The sequence below is a fragment of the Pseudopodoces humilis genome, chromosome 6 (genome assembly GCF_049639895.1).
Source record: "Pseudopodoces humilis isolate 2021_Gansu_Grassland_sample_001 chromosome 6, ASM4963989v1, whole genome shotgun sequence".
Lineage (NCBI taxonomy): Eukaryota > Metazoa > Chordata > Aves > Passeriformes > Paridae > Pseudopodoces > Pseudopodoces humilis.
Window position 1 is genome coordinate 488,133 of NC_142205.1, and position 15,152 is coordinate 503,284.

The 15,152-nt window shown below is 61.3% G+C and overlaps 1 protein-coding gene across 6 annotated transcripts in view; it reads right to left on the minus strand.

The window, feature by feature from the left end:
• ADAM33 (ADAM metallopeptidase domain 33) overlaps positions 1-15,152 on the minus strand; it is a 33,872-nt gene extending 18,720 nt beyond the window's left edge. For all 6 annotated transcript variants that reach the window (XM_088056564.1, XM_088056562.1, XM_088056560.1 and 3 more), the window contains exons 1-6: positions 15,019-15,152; positions 12,448-12,530; positions 7,560-7,636; positions 2,906-2,981; positions 2,417-2,493; positions 1,451-1,637 (exon numbers count right to left, since the gene is read on the minus strand). In XM_088056564.1, the coding sequence (XP_087912690.1) occupies positions 1,451-1,637; positions 2,417-2,493; positions 2,906-2,981; positions 7,560-7,636; positions 12,448-12,530; positions 15,019-15,136 (618 nt within the window). In that variant the 5' untranslated portion in view covers positions 15,137-15,152. The remainder of the gene's footprint in view (positions 1-1,450; positions 1,638-2,416; positions 2,494-2,905; positions 2,982-7,559; positions 7,637-12,447; positions 12,531-15,018) is intronic.

A 15,152-nucleotide genomic window follows, 5' to 3' on the forward strand; every position in this document is an offset into this window, starting at 1 on the left:
TCCAGACACCACAGGGCTGCTCGGGAGGGACAGCTGAGAGGGGAAACTGAGGCACGAGGTGACAGGGAACATTTGGGTGGCTCCAGATGTCCTCACGTCATGTCCCACCCCGTAGGATGCAGCACCGAGACCCAACCCACGCGTCCTCTGGGATCTCCTGCCCACACTCAAGCCACACAAGGCACCCACACAGAGCCTCCCACCCCACCTGCCTGCACAGCCCTGCCCTGCTGGGACACGGCAGCTGTGGGCAGTGCTGAGAGCCCCGCGGCCCTCTGCACATCCCCAGACACATCCCGAGTGGATTTACCCGAGTGGATTTACCTGAGTGAGGTAAATCCTGTGAGGATTTACCCGAGTGGATTTACCCGAGTGGATTTACCCGAGTGGATTTACCCGAGTGGATTTACCCGAGTGGATTTACCCGAGTGGATTTACCCGAGTGGATTTACCTGAGTGGATTTACCCGAGTGGATTTACCCGAGTGGATTTACCTGAGTGGATTTACCTGAGTGGATTTACCTGAGTGGATTTACACGAGTGGATTTACCTGAGTGGATTTACCCGAGTGGATTTACCTGAGTGAGGTAAATCCTGTGAGGATTTATGTGAGTGGATTATGTGAGTGAGGTAAATCCTGTGAGAATTTACCTGAGTGGATTTACCCGAGTGGATTTACCCGAGTGGATTTACCTGAGTGGATTTACACGAGTGGATTTACCTGAGTGGATTTACCCGAGTGGATTTACCTGAGTGGATTTACCTGAGTGGATTTACCCGAGTGGATTTACCTGAGTGGATTTACCCGAGTGGATTTACCTGAGTGGATTTACCTGAGTGGATTTACCCGAGTGGATTTACCTGAGTGGATTTACCCGAGTGGATTTACCTGAGTGGATTTACCCGAGTGGATTTACCCGAGTGGATTTACCTGAGTGGATTTACCTGAGTGGATTTACCTGAGTGGATTTACCCGAGTGGATTTACCCGAGTGGATTTACCTGAGTGGATTTACCTGAGTGGATTTACCTGAGTGGATTTACCCGAGTGGATTTACCCAAGTGAATTTATTGAGTGAATTTGCCCAAGTGGATTTACTGAGCAGATTTACTGAGTGTATTTATCAAATGGATTTACCTGAGTGGATTTACCTGAGTGGGTTTATTGAGTGGCTTTAGCATGAGGATTTATCCATGAGGATTTACCTGAATGGATTTACCGAGTGGATTTACCCGAGTGGATTTATTGAGTGGATTCTGCTGTGTGGATTTACTTGTGAGGATTTACCTGAATGGATTTACTGAGTGAATTTACTGAGTGGATTCTCCTGTGTGGATTTACCCATGAGGATTCACCCATGAGGATTTACCCGTGAGGATTTACCTGAATGGATTTACTGAGTGGATTTACTGAGTGGATTTACTGAGTGGATTTCCCCGTGAGGATTTACCCGTGGGTGCTGTGGCTGGAAGAGCTGGGCAATGCCAGCCATGGTGCTCCCGAGGTCGTGGCCGTGCCCACAGGTGCCCCCTGGCATGGGCAGGTGCTCTGCTCGGTGGATGAGGTGCAGAGCTGGCTCAGGGGTCCCCAGGGGTCTCAGGTAGTAGCTGGTGTTGCTGCTCAGCACGATGAGGCCCCTGGGAATGGGAACAGCCCCAATGGCTCCTGTGTGCTCCCCCAGCCCCACAAACTCACGGCACATCGGCCTGGTCCGTACCCGAGCTGGGGATCTCTGCCCAAACAGCCCCAGGGACAAATAAACCCTGGGCACCAAAACCTCCCCTTCAGGGCACTGAGCTCAGGCTGGGACAGCTGCTCTGAAATCCGGCCCCTGCCCCAGCCTGCCCAGTCCTGGGGCTGTGTGAAGGGAGGGAGAAGGACAAAAGGGAGCAATGGGGAACATCAGCCCCGTAAAGCACTTGGAGCTGGGCTTGCAGGAGCATCGGTGCTGTTCTGGGTGGTCCCAAAGGGGATCCCTGCCGGGAGAGGGAGCAGCGGGTCCATCCCACCCTTTGCCAGCTCCACAACCCCCGACCCTGTGTTCCTGCAGTCCTGGCTTCCCCCCAGCCTGCTCCTTCTCCCGTTCCCCGTTCCCCCGTACCGTATTCCCGAGCTCCATTCCCTGTTACCCCGTACCGTATTCCCGAGCTCCATTCCCTGTTCCCCTGTACCGTATTCCCAAGCTCCATTCCCTGTTCCCCCGTACCGTATTCCCGAGCTCCATTCCCTGTACCCCCATACCGTATTCCCGAGCTCCATTCCCTGTTCCCCCGTACCGTATTCCCGAGCTCCATTCCCCGTTCCCCCGTACCGTATTCCTGAGCTCCATTCCCCGTTCCCCTGTACCGTATTCCCGAGCTCCATTCCCTGTACCCCTGTACCGTATTCCCGAGCTCCATTCCCCGTTCCCCCGTACCGTATTCCCGAGCAGGCGCTGAGCACGAGCCAGGAGCCGTGGTGGCCGCGGACGTGGCCGTGGTAGTGACAGTGCTCCTGGAGAGAGACAGAGGAGACCTTCCTTAGCTCAGAGGGCTGGGAGCAAATCCCCCACGTGCTGATCCCAGGAAAGCTGATCCCTTTCCATTTCCCATCTCCATCTCCCGTTCCCAGCGGTGTCCTGGTCCCTTTCCATTTCCCATCTCCATCTCCCGTTCCCAGCGGTGTCCCGGCAGCGGGAGCAGCTGGAGCTCAGCCCGGGACAGAAGGGTGACAGAAGGTGGGGGACATGGGGAGGGGCTGCTGCTGCCCGTGTTTGTGTCCCGAGGTGCTGTCCCGGGGCCAGGAGCCACGGGAGCCCAGAGCTGTGGCATTCCTGCTGCCAGGGAAGCTCCCCCGGCCTCAGCCCTGTCCCGAGTGCCAAAACCCCCCAAACACCGGGGAGAGCCCCCCGTGTCCCAGCACCCACCGTGTGGTTGGGGGTCACCGTCACGGGCTGTCCCTCCTCGCTGTAGTGCGTCTCCGTGTAGCCCGGGGCCAGCAGCCTGCGGGGTGACACCGGGCTGGGGAGCCGGGACCTGCTCCAGGGCTCCCGGCACAGGAACGTACTGAACCCCTGAGCCTGGAGCTGCCTGGGCCATCCACACATCCACACATCTCCTGAACCCTGCTGGGCCATCCACACATCTCCTGATCCATCCACACATCCCCTGATCCATCCACACATCCACACATCTCCTGAACCTTGCTGGACCATCCACACATCTCCTGATCCATCCACACATCTCCTGATCCATCCACACATCCCCTGATCCATCCACACATCCACACATCTCCTGATCCATCCACACATCTCCTGATCCATCCACACATCTCCTGATCCATCCACACATCTCCTGATCCATCCACACATCTCCTGATCCATCCACACATCTCCTGATCCATCCACACATCTCCTGATCCATCCACACATCTCCTGATCCATCCACACATCTCCTGATCCATCCACACATCTCCTGATCCATCCACACATCTCCTGAGCCATCCACACATCCCCTGATCCATCCACACATCCACACATCTCCTGATCCATCCACACATCCACACATCCCCTGATCCATCCACACATCCACACATCTCCTTAACCCTGCTGGACCATCCACACATCTCCTGATCCATCCACACATCCACACATCTCCTGAACCCTGCTGGGCCATCCACACATCTCCTGATCCATCCACACATCTCCTGAACCCTGCTGGGCCATCCACACATCTCCTGATCCATCCACACATCCCCTGATCCATCCACACACCCACACATCCCCTGATCCATCCACACATCCACACATCCCCTGATCCATCCACACATCCACACATCTCCTGATCCATCCACACATCCACACATCTCCTGATCCATCCACACATCCACACATCTCCTGAACCCTGCTGGACCATCCACACATCTCCTGATCCATCCACACATCCCCTGATCCATCCACACATCCCCTGATCCATCCACACATCCCCTGATCCATCCACACATCCCCTGATCCATCCACACATCCACACATCCCCTGATCCATCCACACATCCCCTGATCCATCCACACATCCCCTGGACCATCCACACATCCCCTGAACCATCCACACATCCCCTGAACCCAGCTGAGCCTAAACCCTGCTGGGCCATCCACACATCTCCTGAGCTCTGAGCCTGGCCCAGCTAAGCCACCCCCACATCTCCCTGTCAGCATCCCCAAACCCAGCTGACCCCCCGTGTCCCCCTCATCACCCCAAACCCAGCTGACCCCCCGTGTCCCCCTCATCACCCCAAACCCAGCTGACCCCCCGTGTCCCCCTCATCACCCCAAACCCAGCTGACCCCCCCCGCCCCGTGTCCCTCACAGAGCTCCAGGCCTGGGCCAGCAGTGCGGTGTCACCGCTGTGACCACAGCCAGGGGCAGCAGGGACAGGATCAGCAGGGACAGGATCAGCAGGGACAGGATCAGCAGGGATCAGCAGGGACAGGATCAGCAGGGATCAGCAGGGACAGGATCAGCAGGGACAGGATCAGCAGGGACAGGATCAGCAGGGACAGGATCAGCAGGGATCAGCAGGGACAGGGACCGGCAGGGACAGTCCAGTGTCCCTCTCTGTGCCTCAGCAAGGACCAGGCTGCCCAGACTGGGTCCCCAAATTGCCCCGGGGTGGGGGTGCAGCTGCCCACCCCCTCCCTGCCAGAGACACGGGGAGCCTTGTGCCACCTGTGGCACCCCAGGGTGTCAGCAGCTCCAGCGACCCAGGGACCCAGGGAAAACGCCCCAGGGAGGGGCAGCTGAGCCCGTGGGAACTTTGGGGTGTCTGACACTGCCCTGGACACGTCATTCCCAGCACAGCCAGGGGAGCACTCCGGAGGCAGCACCCTGACAAACGGGCTGGGAGGAACCCAGAAATATTTGAGATGATGGTGAGACAGCTCGGGCTGCCTTCAGGGAGCTGCAAACCTGCCTCAGCTTCCCCCCAGCTATGGCCATCTCCTCTTGGGGCCGGTCCAGGCGTGACACATCCCACCCCATGCCATGCTGTGCCATCCCATGGATCCCATGGATCCCATCCCATGGATCCCATCCCAACAAACAGCTTCTGCCACAGGAAAGAGGCAGAGCCAAGCTCACAGCTGGAGAGCACGTGGGGTGTGGAGCTGGGGGGATTGGCTGGAATGACCCCGGGGGGAACAGGAGAGAGGAGAAGAGGGAGAGGGAGAACGGGGAGGAGGAGGAGGAGGAGGAGAAGGAGAAGGAGAAGGAGAAGGAGAAGGAGAAGGAGAAGGAGAAGGAGAAGGAGAAGGAGAAGGAGAAGGAGAAGGAGAAGGAGAAGGAGAAGGAGAAGGAGAAGGAGAAGGAGAAGGAGAAGGAGAAGGAGAAGGAGAAGAAGGAGATGGCTTTCCTGCATTGCCCAGATCTGTGTGACTTTGCCCAGATCCCAGGGTGATGGATATCTGCTGGAAGCCTGCAGTCCCCCTGTGGGGATGGCAGGTCCCTGTGGAAGGACAGCACCCCTGCAGGGGACTCAGGCACCCAGAGGAGGACAAAGAGGGCTGGGTTTTCCCCTGCTCTCAGTTCAGCCCTCACTTTTGGGGGTTTGGCCCCATCCCAAAGGTTTCATTCTGCAGAAGCAATAAAGCAGCAGCGCTCCCAGAATAGCCCTCCCGCCTCTCACTCTGTGTTTTGCAGGCAGTGTGGCCCCAGGAATGTCACTGTGGGCACGTCTGTGGCTGCCCAGGCTGGCTGTGGGTGGGTGCCTGGCACCAGAGATTCCAGGCACAGCTCAGACAGGAGACAGCAGCTGGCTCTGCTTCCTGCCAGGGACACCTGGGGGGCTGCCAAGGCCTGGCCAGCGTGGGGACACGGGGACAGGCTGGGGACAGGGACGGGACAGGTGGGTGAGGACACAGGAAAGGCAAATCCTCCTGCCATGGCCAGGGAACGGGGACTGGGATGGCTGAGCCATTCCAGAGCTGGGAACGTGATCAGCCTTCACCAAAACAGGGGAGGAAACACCCCAGGACACTCCTGAGACCGAGCAGATCTCCCAGGGCCAGGGAAAACATGGGAGGTGTAGCCCAGCCTCACTGGCCCAGGGGCTCCCAGGGCTGAGGCAGCAGTCTGGATGTCCCACACTGTCCCCACAGTGTCCCCACACTGTCCCTGCAGCCAGCCCTGGGTGTCTGGGTGCTGTGGGCAGCGCTGGCTGCTCAGGTCCCTTCACCATCCCCTCAGCTCGCCCAGAGCTCACCCCCTGCCCTCCCTGCCCTGCCCTGCCCTGCCCTGTCCTGCCCTCCCTGCCCTTCCCTGTCCTGCCCTGTCCTGCCCTGCCCTGCCCTGTCCTGCCCTGCCCTGTCCTGTCCTGCCCTGTCCTGTCCTGTCCTGCCCTGTCCTGTCCTGTCCTGTCCTGTCCTGTCCTGTCCCTGCTGTCCTGTCTGTCCTGTCCTGCCCTGTCCTGCCCTGTCCTGTCCTGTCCTGTCCTGTCCTGTCCTGTCCTGTCCCTGCTGTCCTGTCTGTCCTGTCCTGTCCTGTCCTGTCCTGTCCTGCCCTCCCTGTCCTGCCCTGTCCTGTCCTGCCAGCGCCCCCGGGGCTGCTCCTGTCCCTCGTGTCCCCTCCTGTCTCTCCTATCCTTCCTGTCCCCTCCTGTCCCCTCCTGTCTCTCCTGTCCCCTCCTGTCCCTCCTGTCTCTCCTGTCCCCTCCTGTCCCTCCTGTCCCGCTCCAGCACAGCAGCTGGCACCGAGGCAGAGCGAGGGCAGGAGGGGACACTCCAGTGTCCCCAGGCCTGCAGCACCAGGGGCTCAGCTTTGCTCAACCCCGTTTCCCACAGCCCCAGAATGTGCAGAGGGACCCCCCAGTTCCCCTCCTTGCACACCAGGAGCCCCCCAGCTGTCACTGGGGGACACCAGCTGTCACCAGGAGCAGCAGCAGGGCTCTGCAGGACCAGCCTCCCCCAGCTGCTGAGGGATCAGCTCTGCCCTGCTCACCACGGGACACAAACCCAGCAAGGGACGGGGACCTGGGGCTGCCCCGGGGTCCGAGGCCAGGCTGAGCAGGGCCTGGAGCAAGCTGGGCTGGGGGAAGCTGTCCCTGCCCTTGGCACTGGATCTCCAACCCAACACAATCCACTCGGGGATTCTGGAAATGCCACCAGGTCTCAGGCAGAGGGACAAGGACGGCAGATGGACACAAGGTCTGGCCTTGTCCCAGGGGAGGCCAAGCTGGGCCAGGGGACAGGAGACAAGGGAGAGGGGACAGGGGACAGGGGACAGGGGACAAGGGAGAGGGGACAAGGGATGGGGAACAGGACAGGACAGGGGACAGGGCACAGGGGATGGGGACAGGGCACAGGGGACAGGGCACAAAGGACAGGTGCTGCTGCCTCCTGCATCCAAGCTGAAGCAGAGGAGGAGCCTTCTGGAAGGAGGTGACCAAGGTGTTGAAGGAGCACTTCAGCCCTAGTGCAGCCCCACTGGGTCCCTTCCCCTGCTGCCCCGGGTGGCCAGAGCTCTGCCAGTGCACGTGGGACCCTGGCAGGGGTCCCCGGTGTCCCCTCCCCAGCCCCAGCCCCGGCACTCACTGGTTCCTCTCCAGCACCAGCACGAGCTCTTTGCCCTCGGCTGTCACGGCCACCTCTGCCCGGGCAGGCGCCGGCAGCTGCAAGGGAAGGAGGGAATGGGGTTAGGGAAGATCCCTGTGGCCAGCACCTTCCTCCAGGTGCGTCCCAGCCTCTCCTCCACGGCTCTGCTCCAGCTCCTGATCCCCTGCCACGGGGGAAGGTGATTCCCTCCATTGCCAGCAGGGATAACAGGGGATTCACGGAGATTCAGGGATGTGGCAGCAAATCCCAGCTCCGCTGGCAGCTTCCCCAGGGAAAGGCAGCAGGGAGAGCCGGGATGGGAGCCGGGACGAGGAGCAGCGCCAGGAGCATCCCGAGCAGGGTCTCGGTGCGCTCCATCCCACCAGGCTCTGTCCCATGGAGATGCTGACCCCGGGAAAAGGGCCTCAGCCCCGGGAGGGTCGGTGCAGCCCTGGGGGGATGGAAATCACCTCCAACCCCCCCGGGCACCGGATAAGGGCCGTTAAAAACATCTCAGAATAGCGGGCAGAGAAAGGAAACACTGAGTCAGCTTCCCCAGGATGCCGGCGGTTTTACTCATTCCCTCTCTTCGGAGGGTGTTAAATGGGAACCTGCTGCAGTGACAGGACGGGCTGGAGCCGCAAGTGCCACCCTTCCCCTGTCCCCACACCCTGTCCCCAGCGCTGGGGACACCCAAAGCACCGCCCTGCCCTGCCCGTGGCCCGGGCTGTCCCTGAGGTGTCCCCTGGCTCTGTCCCCAGCATGGGGCAGCCCTGGAGAACTTCTCCCGGCTCTGGAAGGGGACAGGGCACGGAGCAGGCCCGGCTGTGGCTGGGAATGCAGCTGGAGTGGGGAATGCAGCAGGGAGGGGCAGATCCACCCTTGGGATGGAACGGCTTCCATCCCTCTCATTCCTATGGAATTGGCAGTGCCGGTGTCCCCCTGCAAGCCACCCCCACCCCGGGTGTTGGGGACACCGGGGGGGACCCCGGGACACCCTCACCCCTCCCACGGGACAGCATTTTGGGGTGCGCAGCGCTGGGCTCTGCGGTCCCGGGGTGCTGCTCCTGCACAGACACCCCAAAGGCGGCTCCGGGGCTGGCCCGGCCCGGAGAGACCCCAACGGGGATGGGTGGGGGGCTCCAGTTCCAGGGGAGAGCGAGGGGCCGGTCCCGCCAGCCGGGAATGGGGATAGAGCTGGGAGTGGGGCTGGGAACGGGGATGGGGCTGGGAATGGAGCCGGGAATGGAGCCGGGAATGGGGATGGAGCCGGGAATGGAGCCGGGAATGGAGCCGGGAATGGGGATGGAGCCGGGAATGGAGCCGGGAATGGAGCCGGGAATGGGGATGGAGCCGGGAATGGGGATGGAGCCGGGAATGGAGCCGGGAATGGAGCCGGGAATGGGGATGGAGCCGGGAATGGAGCCGGGAATGGAGCCGGGAATGGGGATAGAGCTGGGAATGGAGCTGGAAACGGGGATGGGGCTGGGAATGGAGACGGGAATGGGGATGGAGCTGGAGCCGGGAATGGGGCTGGGAACGGGAATGGAGCCGGGAATGGGGATGGAGCCGGGAATGGGGCTGGAGCTGGGAATGGGGCTGGAGCTGGAGCCGGGAATGGGGCTGGGAACGGGAATGGAGCCGGGGATGGAGCCGGGAATGGGGCTGGAGCAGGAGCCGGGCTGCCTGAGCCCCCCTCCGGCTCTGTCTGCCCGGCTCCAAGGAAGGCGAGCAGCCGCGAGTCGGGGGGCAGAGGAGGCCGGAGCAGGCTCCGGCCCCGGAGGCTCCGGCTCTCCCCAGCGGTGCCCCCGGTGCCCGGGCCGGGCCCTGCGGAGCCGCGGGGGAGCCGGGCAGCGCCCCCAGCCCGCCCTGGGAACGGGCGGTATTTTTGGAACATGATCTTGTACAAACATCTCTCCCTGGCCAAACATGGGCTGGACATTTTTCCTGCCGTTCCCCTCCTTTTCCCCCCTCTTCCCCTCCCTTTTTTTCTCCCCGTCTGATCTCCCCACCACCCGCTCCCTGCAGCCCTCTCCTCCTCCTCCTCCTCCTCCTCCCCCCGCCAAGTCCCGGCCGGCTCCTTCCCGGTTTAAATTCCCCAGCAATTACTCCCCGCCTGAACCCGTCACTGCCAAAATTCTCTTTCCCTTAAAGGGACTGGTGCAAGTCCAGGGTGATCCCATCCCATCTCCCGGCCTGCGGGATGCTCCACGAGCTCTCCTCTTCCCTGTGCCTCAGTTTCCCCTGAGAGCTCCTGGAGAGGCGCTGGGGAGCAGGGGATGGATCCTGGCTCCGGCTGGGATGGCCCAGCTCAGCTCCTGGCGGGATCAGGAGCAGCAGAACAGGGAGAGGGGAATGTGGGCAGCCCTTGTGCCAGGCAGCAGTCCCGTACCCGGCCCCAGGGGCTCCTGCCAGGATGCTGCACGCTGGAAATGATCCAGGACCAGCTTCTTCCTGCACTCCAGCATCCTCCAGGCTCCAAGATCAACCCAGGGCTCCAGCATCATCCCAAGGTCCAGCATTATCCTGGATTCCGGGACATTCCCAGCTCCAGCATCATCCCAGGTTCCAATATCATCCCAGGCTTCAGCACAGTCCTGGGCTCTGCCATTGTCTCAGGCTCCAGCCTCATCCCAAACTCCAGCGTAATCCTGTGCTCCACCATCGCCCCAGGCTCCAGCACATCCCAAGTTTCAGTATCATCCCAGGGTCTGATGTCCTGGGCTCCAGCATCATCCCAGGCTCCAGTATAATCCCACACTTCAGCATCATCCCAGGCTCCAGAACATTCCAAGATCCAGTATCTTTTGAGGGTCCAGCATCATCCCAGGCTGCAGCACATTCCAAGATCCAGCATAATCATCATCCTGGGCTCCAACAACATCCCAAGTTCCAATATCATCCTGGGCTCCAACATGAACCCAGGCTCCAGGATCATCCTGGGTCCCTGCAATCCTCCCAGGCTCCAGGATCATCCTGGGTCCCTGCAATCCTCCCAGGCTCCAGGATCATCCTGGGTCCCTGCAATCCTCCCAGGCTCCAGGATCATCCTGGGTCCCTGCAATCCTCCCAGGCTCCAGGATCATCCTGGGTCCCTGCAATCCTCCCAGGCTCCAGGATCCTGGGCTCCAGCCCCTTCCCAGGCTGCTCTTGCTCCCCGATCTCCTTTCTCCAGCAGCCAAGAACAGAGCTCTCCAGTCCTTGCCCAGGCTGCAGGAGCCTTCTCTGAGCCCTGGCTGCACGTGCAGGCGGTGTCGCCTCTCCAGGACATCCCAGCACAGCCAGTCCCACGGGGCCTTGCCTGGGAGGGGCTGGAATTATGGAATTGCAGCTGGGATGACTCTGCCCTGGCCAGGACCGGCCCAGGGACCCTCCAGGTGCAGCTCAAGTCTGGTTTTGATAGATCAGAAAAACCTCAGCGCTGTTTGCAGGGGGCCAAGGGGGTTGAGCTGCTCTTCCCTGTTTGCCCACAGCTTCCGGCCATGCTCCTCATCCCGGCTGCTCCATCCCTGCTGGGCTCAGGGAGCACCGAGTTCCTTGGGAAAGCAGCGGCTGAGCCAAGTCCCAGAGCTCAGCTCCCAGCCCGGCCATCTGCTCAGGCAGCTCCCACAAGGCCTGAGCTCCTCGGGAAGCTCCCGGAGCCCGGATGTGATGGGGAGGACAGGGATGGAAGTCACCAGGAGTTGCTCCGGGGAGGATTTGCTGATGGGATTTGCAGCTGCTGGAGCAGCTCGGCCGTGCCAGGGCCTCCCCAGCAGCTGGATCCCAGCACTGAGGCTTTGAGGAGCACAGCTCGGGCACTGCATCCCAACACGGGAGCGGCAGCCAGGAGCTCAGGGATGAGCCTCTCACCCGGCTGCTCCCTGGAAAAGCATCCCTGGGGGTCGGGAGGCAGGGCAGGCCCTGGGGACAGGGACAGGGCTTGGGTCACTACAAAGATGACAGGGTTTGCTCAGTCCAGCCACACCTGGCACAGGGAAAAGGGGAAAGGGAAAAGGGAAAGGGGAAAGGGGAAAGGGAAAAGGGAAAGGGGAAAGGGGAAAGGGAAAAGGGAAAGGGGAAAGGGGAAAGGGAAAAGGGAAAGGGGAAAGGGGAAAAGGGAAAAGGGAAAAGAGGAAAAGGTTTCCCTGCAGGGAGCAGGACAGGGAAGTGCCCACGGGCAGCCTGTTCCTCCCCTCCCCTCCTGCTCCAGGGCAGGGCCGGGACCTCCCCGCGGTGCACAGAGAGCCCGGGAGGGGCCGAGGATGGAAGAACCACCCTGGAGCCAGAGCTGCACCCCGGCTCGGCAGGGAGGAGGGAGGGAATGGCCAGCCCCGGGACATTCCAGGGATGCTGCACGGACCTGATGGATCCTGCTCATGGATCCTGCTCATGGATCCTGGACCTCCACACTCTGCTCATGGATCCTGCTCATGGATCCTGTTCGTGGATCCTGCTCATGGATCCTGCTCATGGATCCTGCTTGTGGATCCTGCTCATGGATCCTGCTCGTGGATCCTGCCCATGGATCCTGCTTGTGGATCCTGCTCATGGATCCTGCTCGTGGATCCTGCTCATGGATCCTGGACCTCCACACTCTGCTCATGGATCCTGCTTGTGGATCCTGTTCATGGATCCTGCTCATGGATCCTGCTCATGGATCCTGCTTGTGGATCCTGCTCATGGATCCTGCTCGTGGATCCTGCCCATGGATCCTGCACATGGATCCTGTTCATGGATCCTGGACCTCCACACTCTGCCCATGGATCCTGCTCATGGATCCTGCTCGTGGATCCTGCAGCTCCACACCCTGCCCATGGATCCTGCAGTTCCACACCTCCATCCTCGTCCCACCAGGAAGGCTCCAGGCCGAGGAGGGGGCAGGAGGAGGGAGCAGCTCTGCCCTTACCTGTTCCTCCAGGCTGACGGCTCTCCGGGCACGGCCCCCCAGCAGCCAGTGTGGGGTGACCCTCTCGCCATGGGACAGCGGCCCTGGGGAGAGAGGAGCTGGTGAACAGACCCTGTGAGAGCTGGAGCTCCTCCACAGCCACATCAGAGGGAACTTGGGAAGGGACAGAGCTGAGGACCAACATCCAGAGCCCCCTCTCAGGTGTTCCAGGGATGGACACAGCACGAAGCCGAAGCGTCACCCCCTCCCCAGCCCAGCCCCTCATGGCTGGCTCAGCCTTAATCCCAGAAGGCTCCCAGGAGAAGAGTGGCTAAATGCCCTAAATCTGCACCCTGGAGATGCAGCTGGCACATGGGAGCTGGGGCTGCCCCTGGATCCCTGGCAGTGCCCAAGGCCAGGCTGGACACTGGGGCTGGAGCTCCTGGGACAGGGGGAGCTGTCCCTGCCAGGGCTGGGGTGGCCCTGGGGGGGACTCAAGGTCCCTCCCAGCCCAAACTGCTCCGTGACTCTGTGATTTGTGGGATGTGTGGCTCCATCACCCCAAATGCAGCCCCGCTCTCTGCAGCCAGGGCTGGGCTGGAGCAGGAGCAGGGGAGTTGGGAGGGCTGTGGCTCGGCAGGGTTGGTCTGAGCCACCCCGGCCCCCCCGGGCAGCGCAGCACAAGCCATTCCTTGGCTCCAGCCGAGGCAAACAGACTTTCTAAGATTATTTTTTTCCTAAACAATGTGGCTGGATTTGACTGCAGCACAGGGAGCAGCCACTGATGACTTAAGCCTGGATGACAACAGAACAAAAAATTAAAATCTGAAGATGCTGCAGAGAGGGGACGAGGCTGAACAAAAATGTCAAGGGTTGGGCCGCTCTGCCAAGCCAAATGCTGTCAGGGAGAGCTTGGATGGAATTATCTTCCCCAGCAAAGTTATTTACTCAGGGAGTGGAAAAGCAGGGCTCAGGGCTTTATAGTTTTATAGGCTTGTTTGGGTTCCTGGTGCAGCAATCCAGGGCTTTGGCTCGAGGGAAGATGCAGTTATTGAGAAGACAAAAGGAAAGCAAAGGCTGGGAATTGCTGCTGGAGTTTGATGGGATCAGCTCGCCCCGCCCGGCCACCGCCGTCCCCGGGCGCTATCGCCCGAGGTATTTAATCAGTTCCATTAAATATAGCACGGAATCAGATTCCAGGAATAACTGCAGATAAGGGGGTGGCACCATCCCAGCTTCCTTCTCCTCACCTCCTCCCAGGGCAGGAGCCAGGCCCTCCACCCCAGCACACGAGCTCATTTCCATGGGGAAACTGAGGCACGGACTGAGCCGTGCCGGGGGAGCGGCTCCGGTGGGGTTTGGTGCCCCCATTTCAGAGCAAAGGAACAAATCCCACTGCTTTTAATTCCCAAGGGTTGGAGGGCAGGGAGCTGCTGCCTGCCCCATCCCAGCTCTCTCCCAGGGCTCTGCTGGGGCTGGGCTTCGGCCACGGCCCAAAATTCCCCGGTCAGATTCGGGAGATGAGATTTAAGTTACGATATTTTAAATTTCCCACTGTTTTGTTTATAGTTTTTGCTGGGAATCTGACAGACTCAGAGCACGGGGCCTCAAAAGCCTAACTCAAATAAACCCAAATGTAGCTCAGAAAGGGTTTCCCACACCCCCCTCTCTTGATTTCCTGGAAAACGCTCATTGCCAGCCCTTTTTGGGAATGCTGCGGGGAACGGCGCTGCTTTGGGATGTCGGCACCCTGAGCCGTGGGGCTGGGGGAGCCCCGAAGGAGCCCTGCAGAGCCCGGGATCCTGGCGGAGCCGGCAGCTTTCCCTTCTCCTCTTTATCCAAACACAGCTTTGGCTCCCACCGCCCTCCCTGCTCCTCTCCCGGACCGCTGGAAAACTTCTCTCAGCAGCAGCCGAGAACCCGGCAAAGCTCGGAGGAGAAAAAAATAATAACAAAAAAATGTGCTTTGGGTAGAGGAACATCAGCCCTGACTTCTTGGGGAAGGAAATCGGGATGAGGAAGAGGCTACGGGCGGCCGAAGGGAGAGCGGCACCCCCCTGTCCTCCTCTGGCTCCGTTAAAAAGTGACAGGAGCCCCTGGGGAAATCAATCCTGCATTTCCTCACCCGCCGAACCAGCCACGTTCCACCCAAAGCCCGCACGGCAGCGCAAACCCCGAGCCCTTGGATGGGGCTCTGGGGGGCTCCGAGCGGGCCCCGGGGCTCCGGGGGTGAGAACCGGGCCCGTCCCGGTGCCCGATCCCAGCGGGACCCGCGGAGCCGGCAGCGGAGCGGAGCGGCCGGGAGCGGGGTCTGGGGGATACCAGGGGGGCTTGGGGGATCCCGGGGGGATCGGGGGGATACCAGCGGGGTTTGGGGAATCCCGGGGGGGTCTGGGGGATACCAGCGGGGTTTGGGGGATCCCGGGGGGGTCTGGGGCATACCAGCGGGGTTTGGGGGGGTTTGGGGATCCCGGGGGCACGGGGGGAGTGAGCGCAGCCTGGACCCCCCATCCCATCCCCATCCCATTCCCATTCCCATCCCCACCCCACCCCACCCCACCCCATGCCCGCACCGCCCCCCGGCCCCCTCACCTGCCGGTCCCGCCCGGCCCCGCGGGGGGAGCCCCAGCAGGACCCCCAGGAGGGCGAGGCGGAGCCCCCAGCCCTTGGGCGAGCCCCGGCGGGGCCCGGGGGGGCCCGGCCCGGCCATGCCGCCGCTCCCGGGC